Below are 13,246 nucleotides of genomic sequence, written 5' to 3' on the forward strand. Positions count from 1 at the left end.
TTTAAGCCCCATCCATCAGATCCCTAGATGGAACAGGACAAAGCAGTCTAGGTTTTATAACCACTTTCTAATTATCAGTCTTGAGGCTATTGACTGTTTAGAGATCAGTAACAATAAGCCTCCTCTCCCTGAAGCTTTGGCAGAGTCTCTGTTTGACAATAACAAGACATTAGGGAAGTCTTCATGGAAAAAGAAAACATTTTTAAAACCCAACAGATAAAACGAACTGCTTCTCCCTCCTCCATATCCATTTGCTAGAAGGCAATTTGTATCTACTGATTTTGTGAATCTGCAATTATTTGTGATATACAAGCTGTCTCCTCCAAGGACAGTCTGGCATCTAATTAAGTGGTTTCAATCCTCATCTTTGCTGCCATCTGTAGGTAACTTGGAGTGGTACAAAGGAGACAAGAAGCAAGTTTTAATGGGGTCAGGTATTAGCCCTGTGATCAGGACCTGTGTCCATAAGAAAGCATGGTGGTCCTGTTACCTGTCCTTCCCGATGTTAATGTTAAAATTAGTCAGAAAAAGAGAAAACATATAAGAACTTGGCTTTGTCTCTCCTTGTACCTCAAAGTAACTTTGCAACTGAAGAAATAAAAAAATAAAGAAGAAAAATCAAGCTGAGCATCCATGCTATTTTACAGCACTATTACACCATGGTATGCGCTGGAACACCTGTAGTTTTGACTATAAATATGGACTATAAATATTACTGGGTGTATGTCTGGTAGCTGAAACTATCTTTTTCAGCGGGATATGCAATATTTTAGCAAAACTGCTACTGTGAAGAAAACTGTGCATAAGAAAGATAAGACAAAAGCAAATAAGTTGATCTTGTTTCTAAATCCATTATGATGAATTATGGAAGTCTGAAATTAAACAAGTGAGGCCAGAAATTTAAATATTTTATTTAATGACTGCACAATTCTAATACATAAAAATAGATACTCAGTAATGAACAAGTTTATACAAACCAGATTTCTTTTGTACGGTACAAAACAATGATGGAGATAAAAAAAGATTTGCTGGATTACAGGGCAAGACAAGAACAGCAAAACATCATTGAAGGAAAGTTTTTAAATGATCAGAGCTTATTTCATAAATACAGTGTGATGCTTTCATTTAACAAATACAAAATTTACTATTTAATTTATCAACATCAGGAAATATATAAAATGTCATTGAATGACAATCTTATTTAAAAACTGATGCAAATACAATAGCCTTTTTAGAATTTTGAGGTAATATTACACAGTAAATCAAAAAAGCTTCGATAAATAAAACTAAACCCAAGGCAAAGTGCAATTCAGTGAAAATAAGAAGACAAAACTTTATTTTATTTTAACAATAATACATAAATAGTTATTAAAAGTGGGCTTATGCCATAAAAAAATATTTTGGCTAATTTGCCATGTTTTCAGATAAACTGTATAGCTATTTGTTCATAAGCCAAACGCCCATGAATCCAATTCTACAGAGAGGGGAAGGGGAGCATGCCTTTGTTTCCAGATTTCTTACCTACTTCCACATTCTGCTGTTAAAAATTTAACACTGCTTGAAGATATCTAGTTCATTCAGTCAATGGTGAAAGTTTCATTTATTTCTTAACATCTGACATCTGGTGAATCAAAATTTATTAAAAAATCTACATTTGGGAAAGCAATGTAAAATGCACAAGTTCAAAGTGCTGCTTTTAACACCTTCCATGCTAACCTAGTTTTCTTCCAGGCTAAAGTCAATGGAAACTTTCTTATCAGCTTCAAGGAGAGCACAATGAATGCAGTGACAAATATTTTAAAATATCCTACTATTTATAATTTAATAAAACAGTAAAATCACCAGCACCTTCTCTACAAAAAAGAATAAAATTTACACTTAGCTATTGCAGAAAATCCACAATGGCTTTGAAAATATGAATTAGGAAGATTAATTTGTTCATCATATATAAATATGTTGGTTGTATGCAAATAATACAGAAAGGGAAAACAAGAATAATAAGATATTTTACTCTTATTGCAAATAAGTAATTGAGTACAGACTCCGCAAGATATTTAAGCATCCATGCCTCAGAAGGTCAATGCGGATAGCTGACAGATGCCAAAGTGTCTTGAATGTTCTGGGCCTCATTCAGCTAAAAGAAAAATCTGTAGAACACACAGCAGCTATTCATATTTAAGAAAGTACTGTACTGCATGCGGATAAATTCTTTCCATTTAATGAATAAAACCCAGACTTATAATTACATCTGCATTTTAGAACCAGGTTTTTTCCCAGCTCCTAATTACTAACTTGGAGCAGGCACACCAAGAATTCTTTTCATGTAGTTTGTGCAGTGAAAACCACAAAACATTGTCTTTAAACGCTGGCCTTCAAGTTAATGAAAGCTTCAACATCCTTCAGAAATGTTATTGTACTCACTTTTGTCACAGCTTACTTAAGACTTTAAAGAAAGTTGCTGAAAAAAATGATAGCATGATACACTTTCAGTTTTCCATGTGTTGTAGATTTAAGTCTTTTCCTGAAATATTTCACCATATGTAGAATGTATTTTAAATATCTAGTTCTGTTTACTATAACGCTACAGTAGATCTGGTTAGTTTGCTGTCAAAGAATGAACATACAAGCTGCTTAACACCTGTAGTTTGGATCTGAATCCCCTCAAACTGAAAAAAGTTTTCACTTTTAACACTCTCATACAGTCAAGTGTAAAAGCTGAATATAGGACATCTAAAACCTCTTATTCATAAAAAATAAATTTTTAGCAGTAAATGGCACTATCAAACCCCTATTTTTTCACAGGTAGTTATTTACATGCTTCTTAGATAGCCTGTTTCGTTGAGAAGGAAAACCAGATTATTAAAACTGCATACATTTTATAAAGACTAAAATTCCTATTTGCCTTTGTGAAAATATGGCTACATGCTGTATATTTTTTCCTATTATTCATGTTAATTGAAAACATTCTACCACTGGGATTAGCTAATAAAGAAATATTCTGTATACTATATCCCAGTAGGATACCTGCAATATAAAGCAATTATGATTAATGATAAAGTGCTATTAAATAAAACCAGAAATGAACTATAACTTAGAAATTGTCTTAGTCAGGTTTCATTTATCAAATAGACTAGCTTTTTGTACAAAGAAAGCTACTTTCTGTGACAAAGCAAGCAGTAAATGTATTGCCATTCAGGAAAAAAATACACTTCATATCTAATTAAAAGAAAAAAATCTACACTGGGTAAGACTGGCACAGTATCAAGAAACATAACAACAAAAAGCTTAAAGGCACAATGAGAAGAGTCAATGCTACATAAAAATGCTGTTCTTGAAGTATTTCATTTTATTCTAGACCAAACCCCTCTGCATTTGAAATTCCAATGATCAACTTTTGCTTCAGTTCCTTCTTGTTCTTGTAAGGAGGGAGACAAAGCTGGTTGAAGCAGGTATGGGCCACAGGTAACCTAAGATCATTAAAACAAACCCCAATAAAACAGATATAATAATAATACAACAGTAGCAGAATAATGCCAACTGCCTACACATTTTCAGTTAAACATGACTCAAGTAAGAAACCCTGTAAAAGGAACATTTATCCTCACGTTGTTGGTTCAAGTTCTGTTGAACACAAATAACACAGCTGGTGGCCATACACATCTCAGGTGAATTTGTTTGCCTGGAACTGCCTGCTTGCCTTTCTTTTTTTTGTAAGTCAGCAACATCTCCTTCAAGGTTTTGGAAACTTCTGGTACCACATGACTTCAAAATCAGTTTTCTCTCTAAACACAAAATCTGAGTATAATCAGAACCCACAACATGAAGAAAGAAGGTGGGTCCTGCAGTAGGAATAAAGGCACCTAGATGAAACAGGGATATGAAACTCCAAGTTCAGCTTGGTAAAACACTTCCCTACAGACACACGTCTCAGTGCAAAGCACTGAGGAGCTGATTAAAGCCCTGGAAAAACAACAGTTCATAAATTTTCGTCTTAGCCATACCAACACCTTCAGCTGTGAGTTTTTTCTGAGAGCTGAGTTTGAATATATATTGCAGATACCTCTGAGGATTGCCTGACAAACACTAGAAACTACACTCACTAGAATGGATTAGCTTGATGAGAACTGTTCTTCACTAGCAGAAGCATTGGTTTTGCCATCAGTATGAGATGCCACTAACATCCTGCTTCATAGCTACAGGCAATAACATATGTGATCTTCTTGCCCTTTATATTCTCAAGTGACATGCAGAACAACACTGAGGATATGTCCTTGTCCTACAACTGATTACTTGTGGTGAGAGAGGAGAAAGACAGTGAGCTGGAGCTCAACCTGACATTTGGAATTAACTCAACACTGAACAATTTCTAAAACTTGGACACTTAAAACTTAAATTTTAGTAGGTGACTTAAAAGCTCTCTAGTTCTGTTTTCATTAAAGCTCTTAAGTCTTTTGAATGGCAGCAGCTTGGCCTTAAGTCATTAGCAGATGTTCTTGAAAGGAGGTGGAATTCCCCCAGATTTGGATACCCAATCTACATCCCCCGTCCTCGCCCCTTAAACAAGCAAGCAAAAACCTATTATCAGACTGGAGTCATGTGCTTCAGAATTTGGAAAATTGAGAAACCGGATATTCATTTGGCAATTCTTATTGCTGTTACGTTATTTGATCCTATTTGTGCCAGCAATGCAATGCCAACATGTCTACATTCATCCCTGCACAGGCAGTCTGACTCCAACAATTATCTTTAATTGGCTTCATTTGGAGCTCGGCTCAGATGCTTCTAGACAAATGCCCGTAGCATGGGAAACAAACAAGAGGAATTAGAGATGTGTGCACGACTACAGGTGTATGATATAATAGGCATCACGGAAACATGGTGGGATGGCTCCTACGACTGGAGCGTTGGAATGGAAGACTACAGGCTCTTTAGAAAAGACAGGCCTGGCAGGCAGGGAAGGGGGAGTTCTATTTGTGTTAGGGATAGGCTGGAGAGTATGGAACTCTGTCTGGGGACGGGTGAGCAGTCAACAGAGAGTTTGTGGGTCAGGGTTAAAGGGAGAACAGCGATGGGGGAACATTACTGTGGGGATCTGTTACAGACCACCTGATCAAGAGGACTCTGTGGATGAAGTGCTCTATAGGCAGATAAGAACAGCCTCATGCTCGCAGACCCTTGTTCTCATGGGAAACTTCAGCCACCCTGACATCTGTCGGAGTGAAGGTACAGGCTGGAACAAGCAATGCAGGAGGTTCCTCGATTGTGTGGAAGACAACTTCCTTCTGCAAGTAATAGAGGAGCCAACAAGGAGAGGTGCCATGCTTGACCTCGTGCTCACCAACAGGGAAGGGCTTGTTGGAAATCTGACACTCCAGGGCAGCCTTGGTTGCAGCGATCACGAGATGGTCGAATTTGAGGTCCTCAGGACAGTGAGAAGAGCGTGCAGCAAGCTCACTGCCCTGGACTTCAAGAGAGCAGACTTTGGCCTCTTCAGGAACCTGCTTAGTAATGTTCCATGGGATAGAGTCCTAGAGGGCAGGGGGGCCCAAGACTCTTGGTTGTTATTCAAGGATCACCTGCTCCAAGCTCAGGAGTGTTGCATCCCAACTAGAAGGAAGTGCAGCAGGAGGGCCAGGAGACCTCCTTGGATGGATAGGGAGCTGCTCAGGAAAATTCAAAGGAAAAAAGAGGCTTATAGAAGGTGGAAGCAGGGACAGGTGGCCTGGGAAGAATACAGGAATGTTGTCCGGGAAGCTAGGGACCAGGTTAGGAAAGCTAAAGCCCAGTTAGAATTGAACTTGGCTAGGGATGTTAAGGATAACAGGAAGAGATTCTATAGGTATGTAGTGAATAAAAGACAGACTACAGACAACGTAGGCCCCCTCCGGAAGCTATCAAGACAACTGGCTACCCTGGATTTGGAGAAGGCTGAGGTTTTAATGACTTGTTTGTCTCGGTCTTCACTGGCAAAGTCTCTGACCGCACCACCCAAGTCTTGGAAGGTGGACGCAGGGACTGTGAGAATGAAGACCCTATGCCCACTGTAGGAGAGGATCTGGTTCGAGACCATCTTAAAAACCTAAATGTACACAAGTCCATGGGACCTGATGAAATCCATCCACGGGTCCTGAAGGAGCTGCCAAATGAAGTTGCTAAGCCACTGGCCATCATATTTGAAAAATCATGGCAGTCAGGTGAAGTTCCCGACAACTGGAAAAAGAGAAATATAACCCCCATTTTCAAGAAGGGGAAAATGGATGACCCAGGGAATTACAGACCAGTCAGTCTCACCTCTGTGCCTGGCAAAATCTTGGAGCAGATTCTCCTGGAAGGCATGCTAAGGCACATGAAAAACAAGGAGGTGCTTGGTGACAGCCAGCATGGCTTCACTAAGGGGAAATCCTGCCTGACCAATTTGGTGGCCTTCTATGATGGGGCTACAGAACTGATGGACAGGGGTAGAGCAGTTGACGTCATCTACCTGGACTTGTGCAAAGCGTTCAACACTGTCCCACATGACATCCTTGTCTCTAAATTGGAGAGACATCAATTTGATGGGTGGACCACTCAGTGGATAAAGAACTGGCTGGATGGCCGCACGCAAAGAGTTGTAGTCAATGCCTCAACATCCATTTGGAGACCAGTAACGAGTGATGTCCTTCAGGGATCGGTGTTGGGACCGGTCTTGTTCAACATCTTTGTTGGTGACACGGACAGTGGGATTGAGTGTGCCCTCAGCAAGTTTGCCGATGACACCAAGCTGTGTGGTTCGGTTGATACGCCGGAGGGAAGGGATGCCATCCAGAGGGACCTCAACACGCTTGTGAGGTAGGCTGATGCCAACCTTATGAAGTTTAACCATGCCAAGTGCAAGGTCCTACACCTGGGTCGGAGCAATCCCAGGCACAGCTACAGGTTGGGCAGAGAAGAGATTCAGAGCAGCCTTGCGGAGAAGGACTTGGGGGTGTTGGTCGATGAGAAAATGAACATGAGCTGGCTGCAGTGTGTGCTCCCAGCCCAGAAAGCCAACCATATCCTGGGCTGCATCAAGAGGAGCGTGACCAGCAGGTCGAAGGAGGTGATCCTGCCCCCCTACTCTGCTCTCGGGAGACCTCACTTGGAGTATTGTATGCAGTTCTGGTGTCCTCAACATAAAAAGGACATGGAACTGTTGGAACAAGTGCAGAGGAGGGCCACGAGGATGATCAGGGGACTGGAGCACCTCCTGTATGAAGACAGGCTGAGAAAGTTGGGGCTGTTCAGGCTGGAGAAGAGAAGGCTGCGTGGAGACCTCATAGCAGCCTTCCAGTATCTGAAGGGGGGCTATAGGGATGCTGGGGATGGACTATTCATCAGGGACTGTAGTGACAGGACAAGGGGTAACAGGTTAAAACTTAAACAGGGGAAGTTTAGATTGGATATAAGGCAGAAATTCTTTACTGAGAGGGTGGTGAGGCACTGGAATGGGTTTCCCAGGGAGGTTGTGAATGCTCCATCCTTGGCGGTGTTCAAGGCCAGGTTGGATGAGGCGTTGGGTGACATGGTTTAGTGTGGGGTGTCCCTGCCCATGGCAGAGGGGTTGGAACTAGATGATCTTAAGGTCCTTTCCAACCCTAACTATTCTATGATTCTATGATCTTGCAAAACACAGACCTACATGATTTTAAAATGCATGCTAGTTCAAAACACTTTTTCCCATTTTTAAGAAAAAGAACAATTTACAGGAGAATGGACTTAAGAGATTCAATGTTGGTTGATTTTTCTTTATTTTTCATTAGATATTCATTTTCCTTTAACATGTTACTGGAACCAGTTATTAGCTCATTGAATAAAGCATTAGAAATACCACAGTAATGAGATAAACCAAATTTAAAACCAACCCCAAAATTTATTTTGCTTATGCATTTAAATCAGCTCTCCACAGAAAACCCAATAAAATTTTGTCTAAAAATATAGTTCCATTTAAGTATTTTGATTGCCCTAAATGTTTGAGAACTCTAGGTAAAGCCAGTAATTACTGCTTAGCAGCAATTACTGCTTAGCAGTGAGCTTTTCTATACAGCTTTCCAAATTATTTTAACTGACTTTCTAGAATCTTGAGAAGGAAAATAGTACCTGGGACGTACGTGGAATTTCTCAAGTCAATTCAATACAAAATAAAACACTACCAAAACCATAAGAACTTGGCATGAACAATTAAACCTTCACAACAGAATTACAAGACTGCTTTGATGCTATTTCTTTGGAGCAACCTGTGTATCAGGCATACACTTCCTCAGCAGAGACCCTAAAGAAATGCTACAACTTCTCACCCATACGTGTTAAAACTCTTATTTAGACCATCAAGAAAGAATGCAAGCATTTTATGCAGCTTCAAGGGCTGCTATACATAGTGACAGACTTGAATTCAGAAAAATTCATGGTGATTCACAGTGTATTTCCATTAGCTCGGTTGTCATGTTAGGAACAATTAAAGAAATCATTTATTCGAATTGAAAAGATGCAAGGGATCTCTACAAATAAAGAATTCACAGCCTCAAATGTGAACATTGACTGGAGAATCAATATTGTGATAGATGGTCACCAGCAGAACTTATGCAATCAATAATAACATTTTGAAGACAAACTAAAGAAGTCCAGGTAGTTTCTTCCTTACAGAGATTGCTGCTCTTTAAAAACACATTCAAGAGCGATAAGGGTTCTAAGGAAATAATTTAACAAAAAATATTTAAACATCCAGAAAATTACTTACCAATTAGTGGATGTTTCACTCTTTGAAATCTTGAAATTCAAGTCAGCCATTCCTCCCACAGGTACTCTATCACTTCCTGTAGCAAAATGTAGCAGCTTCTTTTGAAGGTCAAGAGAAAATCCAAGCACTACATCCCAAAAGTATCTATGTTCAGGGCAGAGGAAGAAGAAAATGGTGTAAGATGCAATATCATGAGAAAACACTATGAGGATAATACAACCACAAGTACTACATGATGAATGCCACTTACTGAGAACTTATTATAATATATAGGACATCACTAGTATACTAAAATGTAAGGTTAAATGAATCCCGAAGGACTGGACAAGTAAAATGTTTTAAGAATTCTGGAATGTTTTCTTGTCAAATGATGCTCAAGCCCTTTTTTCTATAAAAATACAAACGCCTTCTACTCACTAATAGAAGCGTCCTTAGTATTAAATAGAATTGGAAGAGAACAAGCATTTTTAGAAATCTGAGTTTTATTTCTGTTATCCAGAATTCACTATGCAGGATTTGAAGCTACTCTTTTCAAACTATTTACATTTCAATCCCATTATAGCCTTTTAAAGGTATCCAGCAACACATTATACCGTTAAGGATCTAACTCTTCCTACTTGCTGATAATTTAATAGTGTCTTTGTCTTATTTGGAAATAGTTTTTAAAACTTCAATCATTCTCAGATTATCCTTGAGGAGATTATTCCCAACCTAGTCTACCATTCTATGATGTTTCTAAAGTCAGTAATTAGAAAGAAAAAAATTAAGCCTACCGTATGGTGAGATCAGTTTTTTGGTAGCCCTCATATTGGGTACTCCTCTGTAAAGCAGACATATCCAGCTCAGGACTGCCACAGACAAGAATTTCAACCTCTTCTGGACGAAGTAACTGCCAGAATTAAATTTTTATTTTAAGATGAGAAATGATTCTACGAGACTCAGATTCAATTTTTCTTCTGGCATTACAGAAAAAAATAACAGAATATCATTAAATATAAATCTATAACAGATACACACTGTTTTATAGAAAAATTAATTCCTCAGTACTTTCAAGAATCTTACTACTGTATATAGTAAAAAGCAAATTACTGGATAATATTTTAATACATTTCTTTTGTTCCTCACTGTTTCATTCTAACCTTTATCACACTGACTTGATCGCTATATGATTAGATTACAAATGGGTCAGGAAGAAAATTAAGTTCGTACATATGGAATTCAGATGAAGAGTCTTGATCTCAATTTCAGCTACAACTCCTATTCCATTTACACTGAAAAGTCCCAGTGTAGGTTGCTTAGTAGTAGAGGTTGACAGAACTTGACTTTTAGCTGTACACACTGCTGCGCAAAGCAAACACACATAACAATAAACTGTGTTTAATAACGGCTAAAGGTACACCTGCAGAATCTATTTATTCATTTCAAATTGCATGGGAACACGTAATGGCATTTCAATGGATTTTCATTCTCCTTCCAGAACCTTCCCTGCAGTTAGTCCCATTTCACTTTGCTGAAAGTGTGTCATACGCGGCTAATTTCACAGGTATGAAGCAAATCTCATGGAAATTGCAATTTTCTTTCTCTTCTTACTGCACAGGGCATGATGTAAATTACAAAAGGCATTCCGACCACCAAACAGGACTGAATACAGAAGAATGTTTAATTTCAACCTCACTGTGTTTTCTGCCTGCAAAAAATAATATGGTTTTTCAGAGGAGTCACTTAAGAGCACAGACACAGTTGCTCTGCTGCTTATAACTGTAGGGAATACAGAGAATCCTTGTAAACATGCACATGAAGTGTCTGCGAATGCATACTAATAAATCTAACCTGCGGAGCTTTACTTATCTGTTTTCAATGGAACACTATGCAGAACAGGTGGATTACCTGCTTAATTTCTTCTGTTTATGTTGGATTAATCAACTATGTTGATTAATCAAAATTATTCATGAATCCTAAAATTATCGAGAGTAATTTTTGTAATTTAGATGTCATTGTCATATATTTGAAACAGAAAAGTTACATTTAATTTTATTCTTACCAGTAATGCATATGAAGCACAGACACTATGAAATCCGTAATAGAAAGCTGCGAATTGTTTGTAGATTGATTTGTTGAGAAGAAAATCAACATAGAGCTGCACATACTCTAAAAAAGAAAAAACATTTTATTTTGTTTTACAATATAATAATTTTAAATAATCATTTGTTGTGCTCTCTCAAATTATACTGCATTAAGAAAAATGGATACATTACATTTTAGTTACTATAAAATTGGTAGGCATACCAGAAAGGGCCTACAGTAATTTCATTTTCGCACTTTGTTAAAGAAAACCTAGGCTTATAAGAAGGAAAAAAAGGACAAACTTAAACCTGCTACATATGTGTAATTAATATGTACTGAAGTACCTTTCCTATTCTGATTTGTGACTGGAATTTTATCTCCATTTGGCTTTAAGTTGTAAGATTTTATAACACCAAATTCTTCCTGAAAAACCTGGAGAAAAAGAGGACGCAAGTTCAATACTGGAAAATACATTTGTATACCCACAAATTACAAAGCTTGTATTTATTATTATATGTATTTCCTCCACCTCTCTTTTTAGCACATGCTGTAATTCTGAGGGTTGTGGGGTTTTTAAAAGTTAAATATTACAATTTTCAAAAATTGCTCAAGAAATTGGTATTCAAAGTAGAAAAAACTGACCCTGTAACACAGCGCCATATCAAACCAACCTGCAGGCTCTGGAGCCACAGAGTTTTTAACAGAAAAGAACAATTTTGAAGCATCAAATACAATTAAGAAGGTACTTGTTGCACTGCAGCTCACCTAGGAACTCAAAAGTACCCACTTAAAAATTCTCATATGGTCTGATAATAATATAATTCAAAGTTGAGGTGAAAAAAAAAGGTCAACACTAGTCCAATAAACATTCACAAACCAGCAGGAAATTTTACTAACTAGTATGTGTTCTAAAACAATGAATAAATGAAAAAGGCTTTCTTGATTGAAGTAGCAGTTAGACATACAGGTCAGGCAAAATTACTGTAATTTGAACAAGCTATTGTTTAAGGGAGATTTCCAGGAAAAAAACGCAAAATAACCAGAGTAAGCTTTGACTAGCATCTGAGTTTGGGAAAGGAACTGTTTTGCAGCCAAATAATTCCACAGACCAGGTCATCAACTGCAAGGCGATTTCAGATCAAGCAAAGAGCTGGAAGAGCACCAGCATCTCGCCATGCAACCCTGGCAGTCAGCACTCAGATCAATCTGCACTGCCAGGGGACAACAGCCTTAAAGCCCCTAAAGAGAACCAGCATCTATATGCCTTGATGCTCCAGGACTAGACTGGTCCTGAAGCAAGCTTTAATGTCCATGCAATTATATTCCAAACAATCAACAATCACAGAGTAGTAGGCCACTCCACTGCAGAAACATTGGTAAAAATTACTGACCGAGTTTGAGAATCACTTATAATTGCGTATTTAATGACCTGAAACGTTGAGTAAAAATCCTCTTCAACATTGCCTTCATAGGATAGAAGTTCACTTAGTCCATGAGCCAGTTCCTACAATATGAATAAAAACTCTTCAGTAAATCTACAAAACTAAGTGATGCACTTTGCAAGGATGTGCCAGAATCATTACTTTATACAGAAATTATTTTGGGAAAAGCTGTCTATTCAAAATATGTACACAAATAAAATTCACTGCTTAATTAAGGTATTTGTTTATTTATTTTTATTTAAGTATAAACTCACACTTTTACTATGGAAAATGTGTCTAGAATACTCATATCATATTTTGGTATTCTCACTTCAAGCAGATCAACAAAAATTCTACTATGCTAGAAAACATGGAGGATTTCATATGAAAAGGAGACTATCAGCCTGCACTGGAAAAAAAGGGATGTTTTCAAACAGATTATAATTCAAACGTTGAATATAAATAAAACAGGTTTCAAATCAGTAATTTTTAGCCTCTTAAAAACATTATACTTACGGGCATAATCTGAAACAGGTCATCTAATGTGACAGCACAGATGCCTACAAGTGTGTTATGATCACAGGGAACAATGGGAGGACTCAATAATTTCTTGTAACAGCAAGGTGGAAAACGAATATCCAAAGTGATGCTATTATACACAGCAAGTCCCATAAGCTATACAAGTCAAACGTTAAGGGCAAACTTCACACATCTTTATTATAGTTAATATTTTAACTAACTTGGAAAAATATTTTAAGATTTTACTTAGCGTACTCTAATATATGCTAAACAGAAGGAATTGCACTTATATTTTTTATGACTGATAAATTTAAATGCAGTTCTGTACTATAATTAAGTAGTTGTTGAAGTGGTCAAATGATGCATATTGACAGAACACTTGATAATCTTTTTCATAATATTCTATACAAGCATTTCCAGAATAAATTATTCAAAGAATTGTTATGAAAAAGGCTTTTAAGCAGAACTTCAGATTTTTTATCCCAAAATT

The 13,246-nt window shown here is 37.6% G+C and overlaps 1 protein-coding gene across 1 annotated transcript in view; it reads right to left on the reverse strand.

Moving 5' to 3' along the window:
* Window positions 1-3,346: 3,346 nt before the first annotated feature.
* Window positions 3,347-13,246, reverse strand: part of HECTD2 (HECT domain E3 ubiquitin protein ligase 2) — a gene marked incomplete at both ends in the record, with an annotated part of 40,373 nt that continues 30,473 nt past the window's right edge. Inside the window, 7 exons of the mRNA XM_080621775.1 lie at window positions 3,347-3,467; window positions 8,753-8,896; window positions 9,526-9,641; window positions 10,794-10,900; window positions 11,161-11,248; window positions 12,246-12,320; window positions 12,754-12,912. Coding sequence (XP_080477901.1) covers window positions 3,347-3,467; window positions 8,753-8,896; window positions 9,526-9,641; window positions 10,794-10,900; window positions 11,161-11,248; window positions 12,246-12,320; window positions 12,754-12,912 — 810 coding nt within the window. The remainder of the gene's footprint in view (window positions 3,468-8,752; window positions 8,897-9,525; window positions 9,642-10,793; window positions 10,901-11,160; window positions 11,249-12,245; window positions 12,321-12,753; window positions 12,913-13,246) is intronic.

This window comes from Psittacula echo (genome assembly GCF_963264785.1).
Source record: "Psittacula echo genome assembly, chromosome: 6".
In the NCBI taxonomy this organism is placed as follows: Eukaryota; Metazoa; Chordata; class Aves; order Psittaciformes; family Psittacidae; genus Psittacula; species Psittacula echo.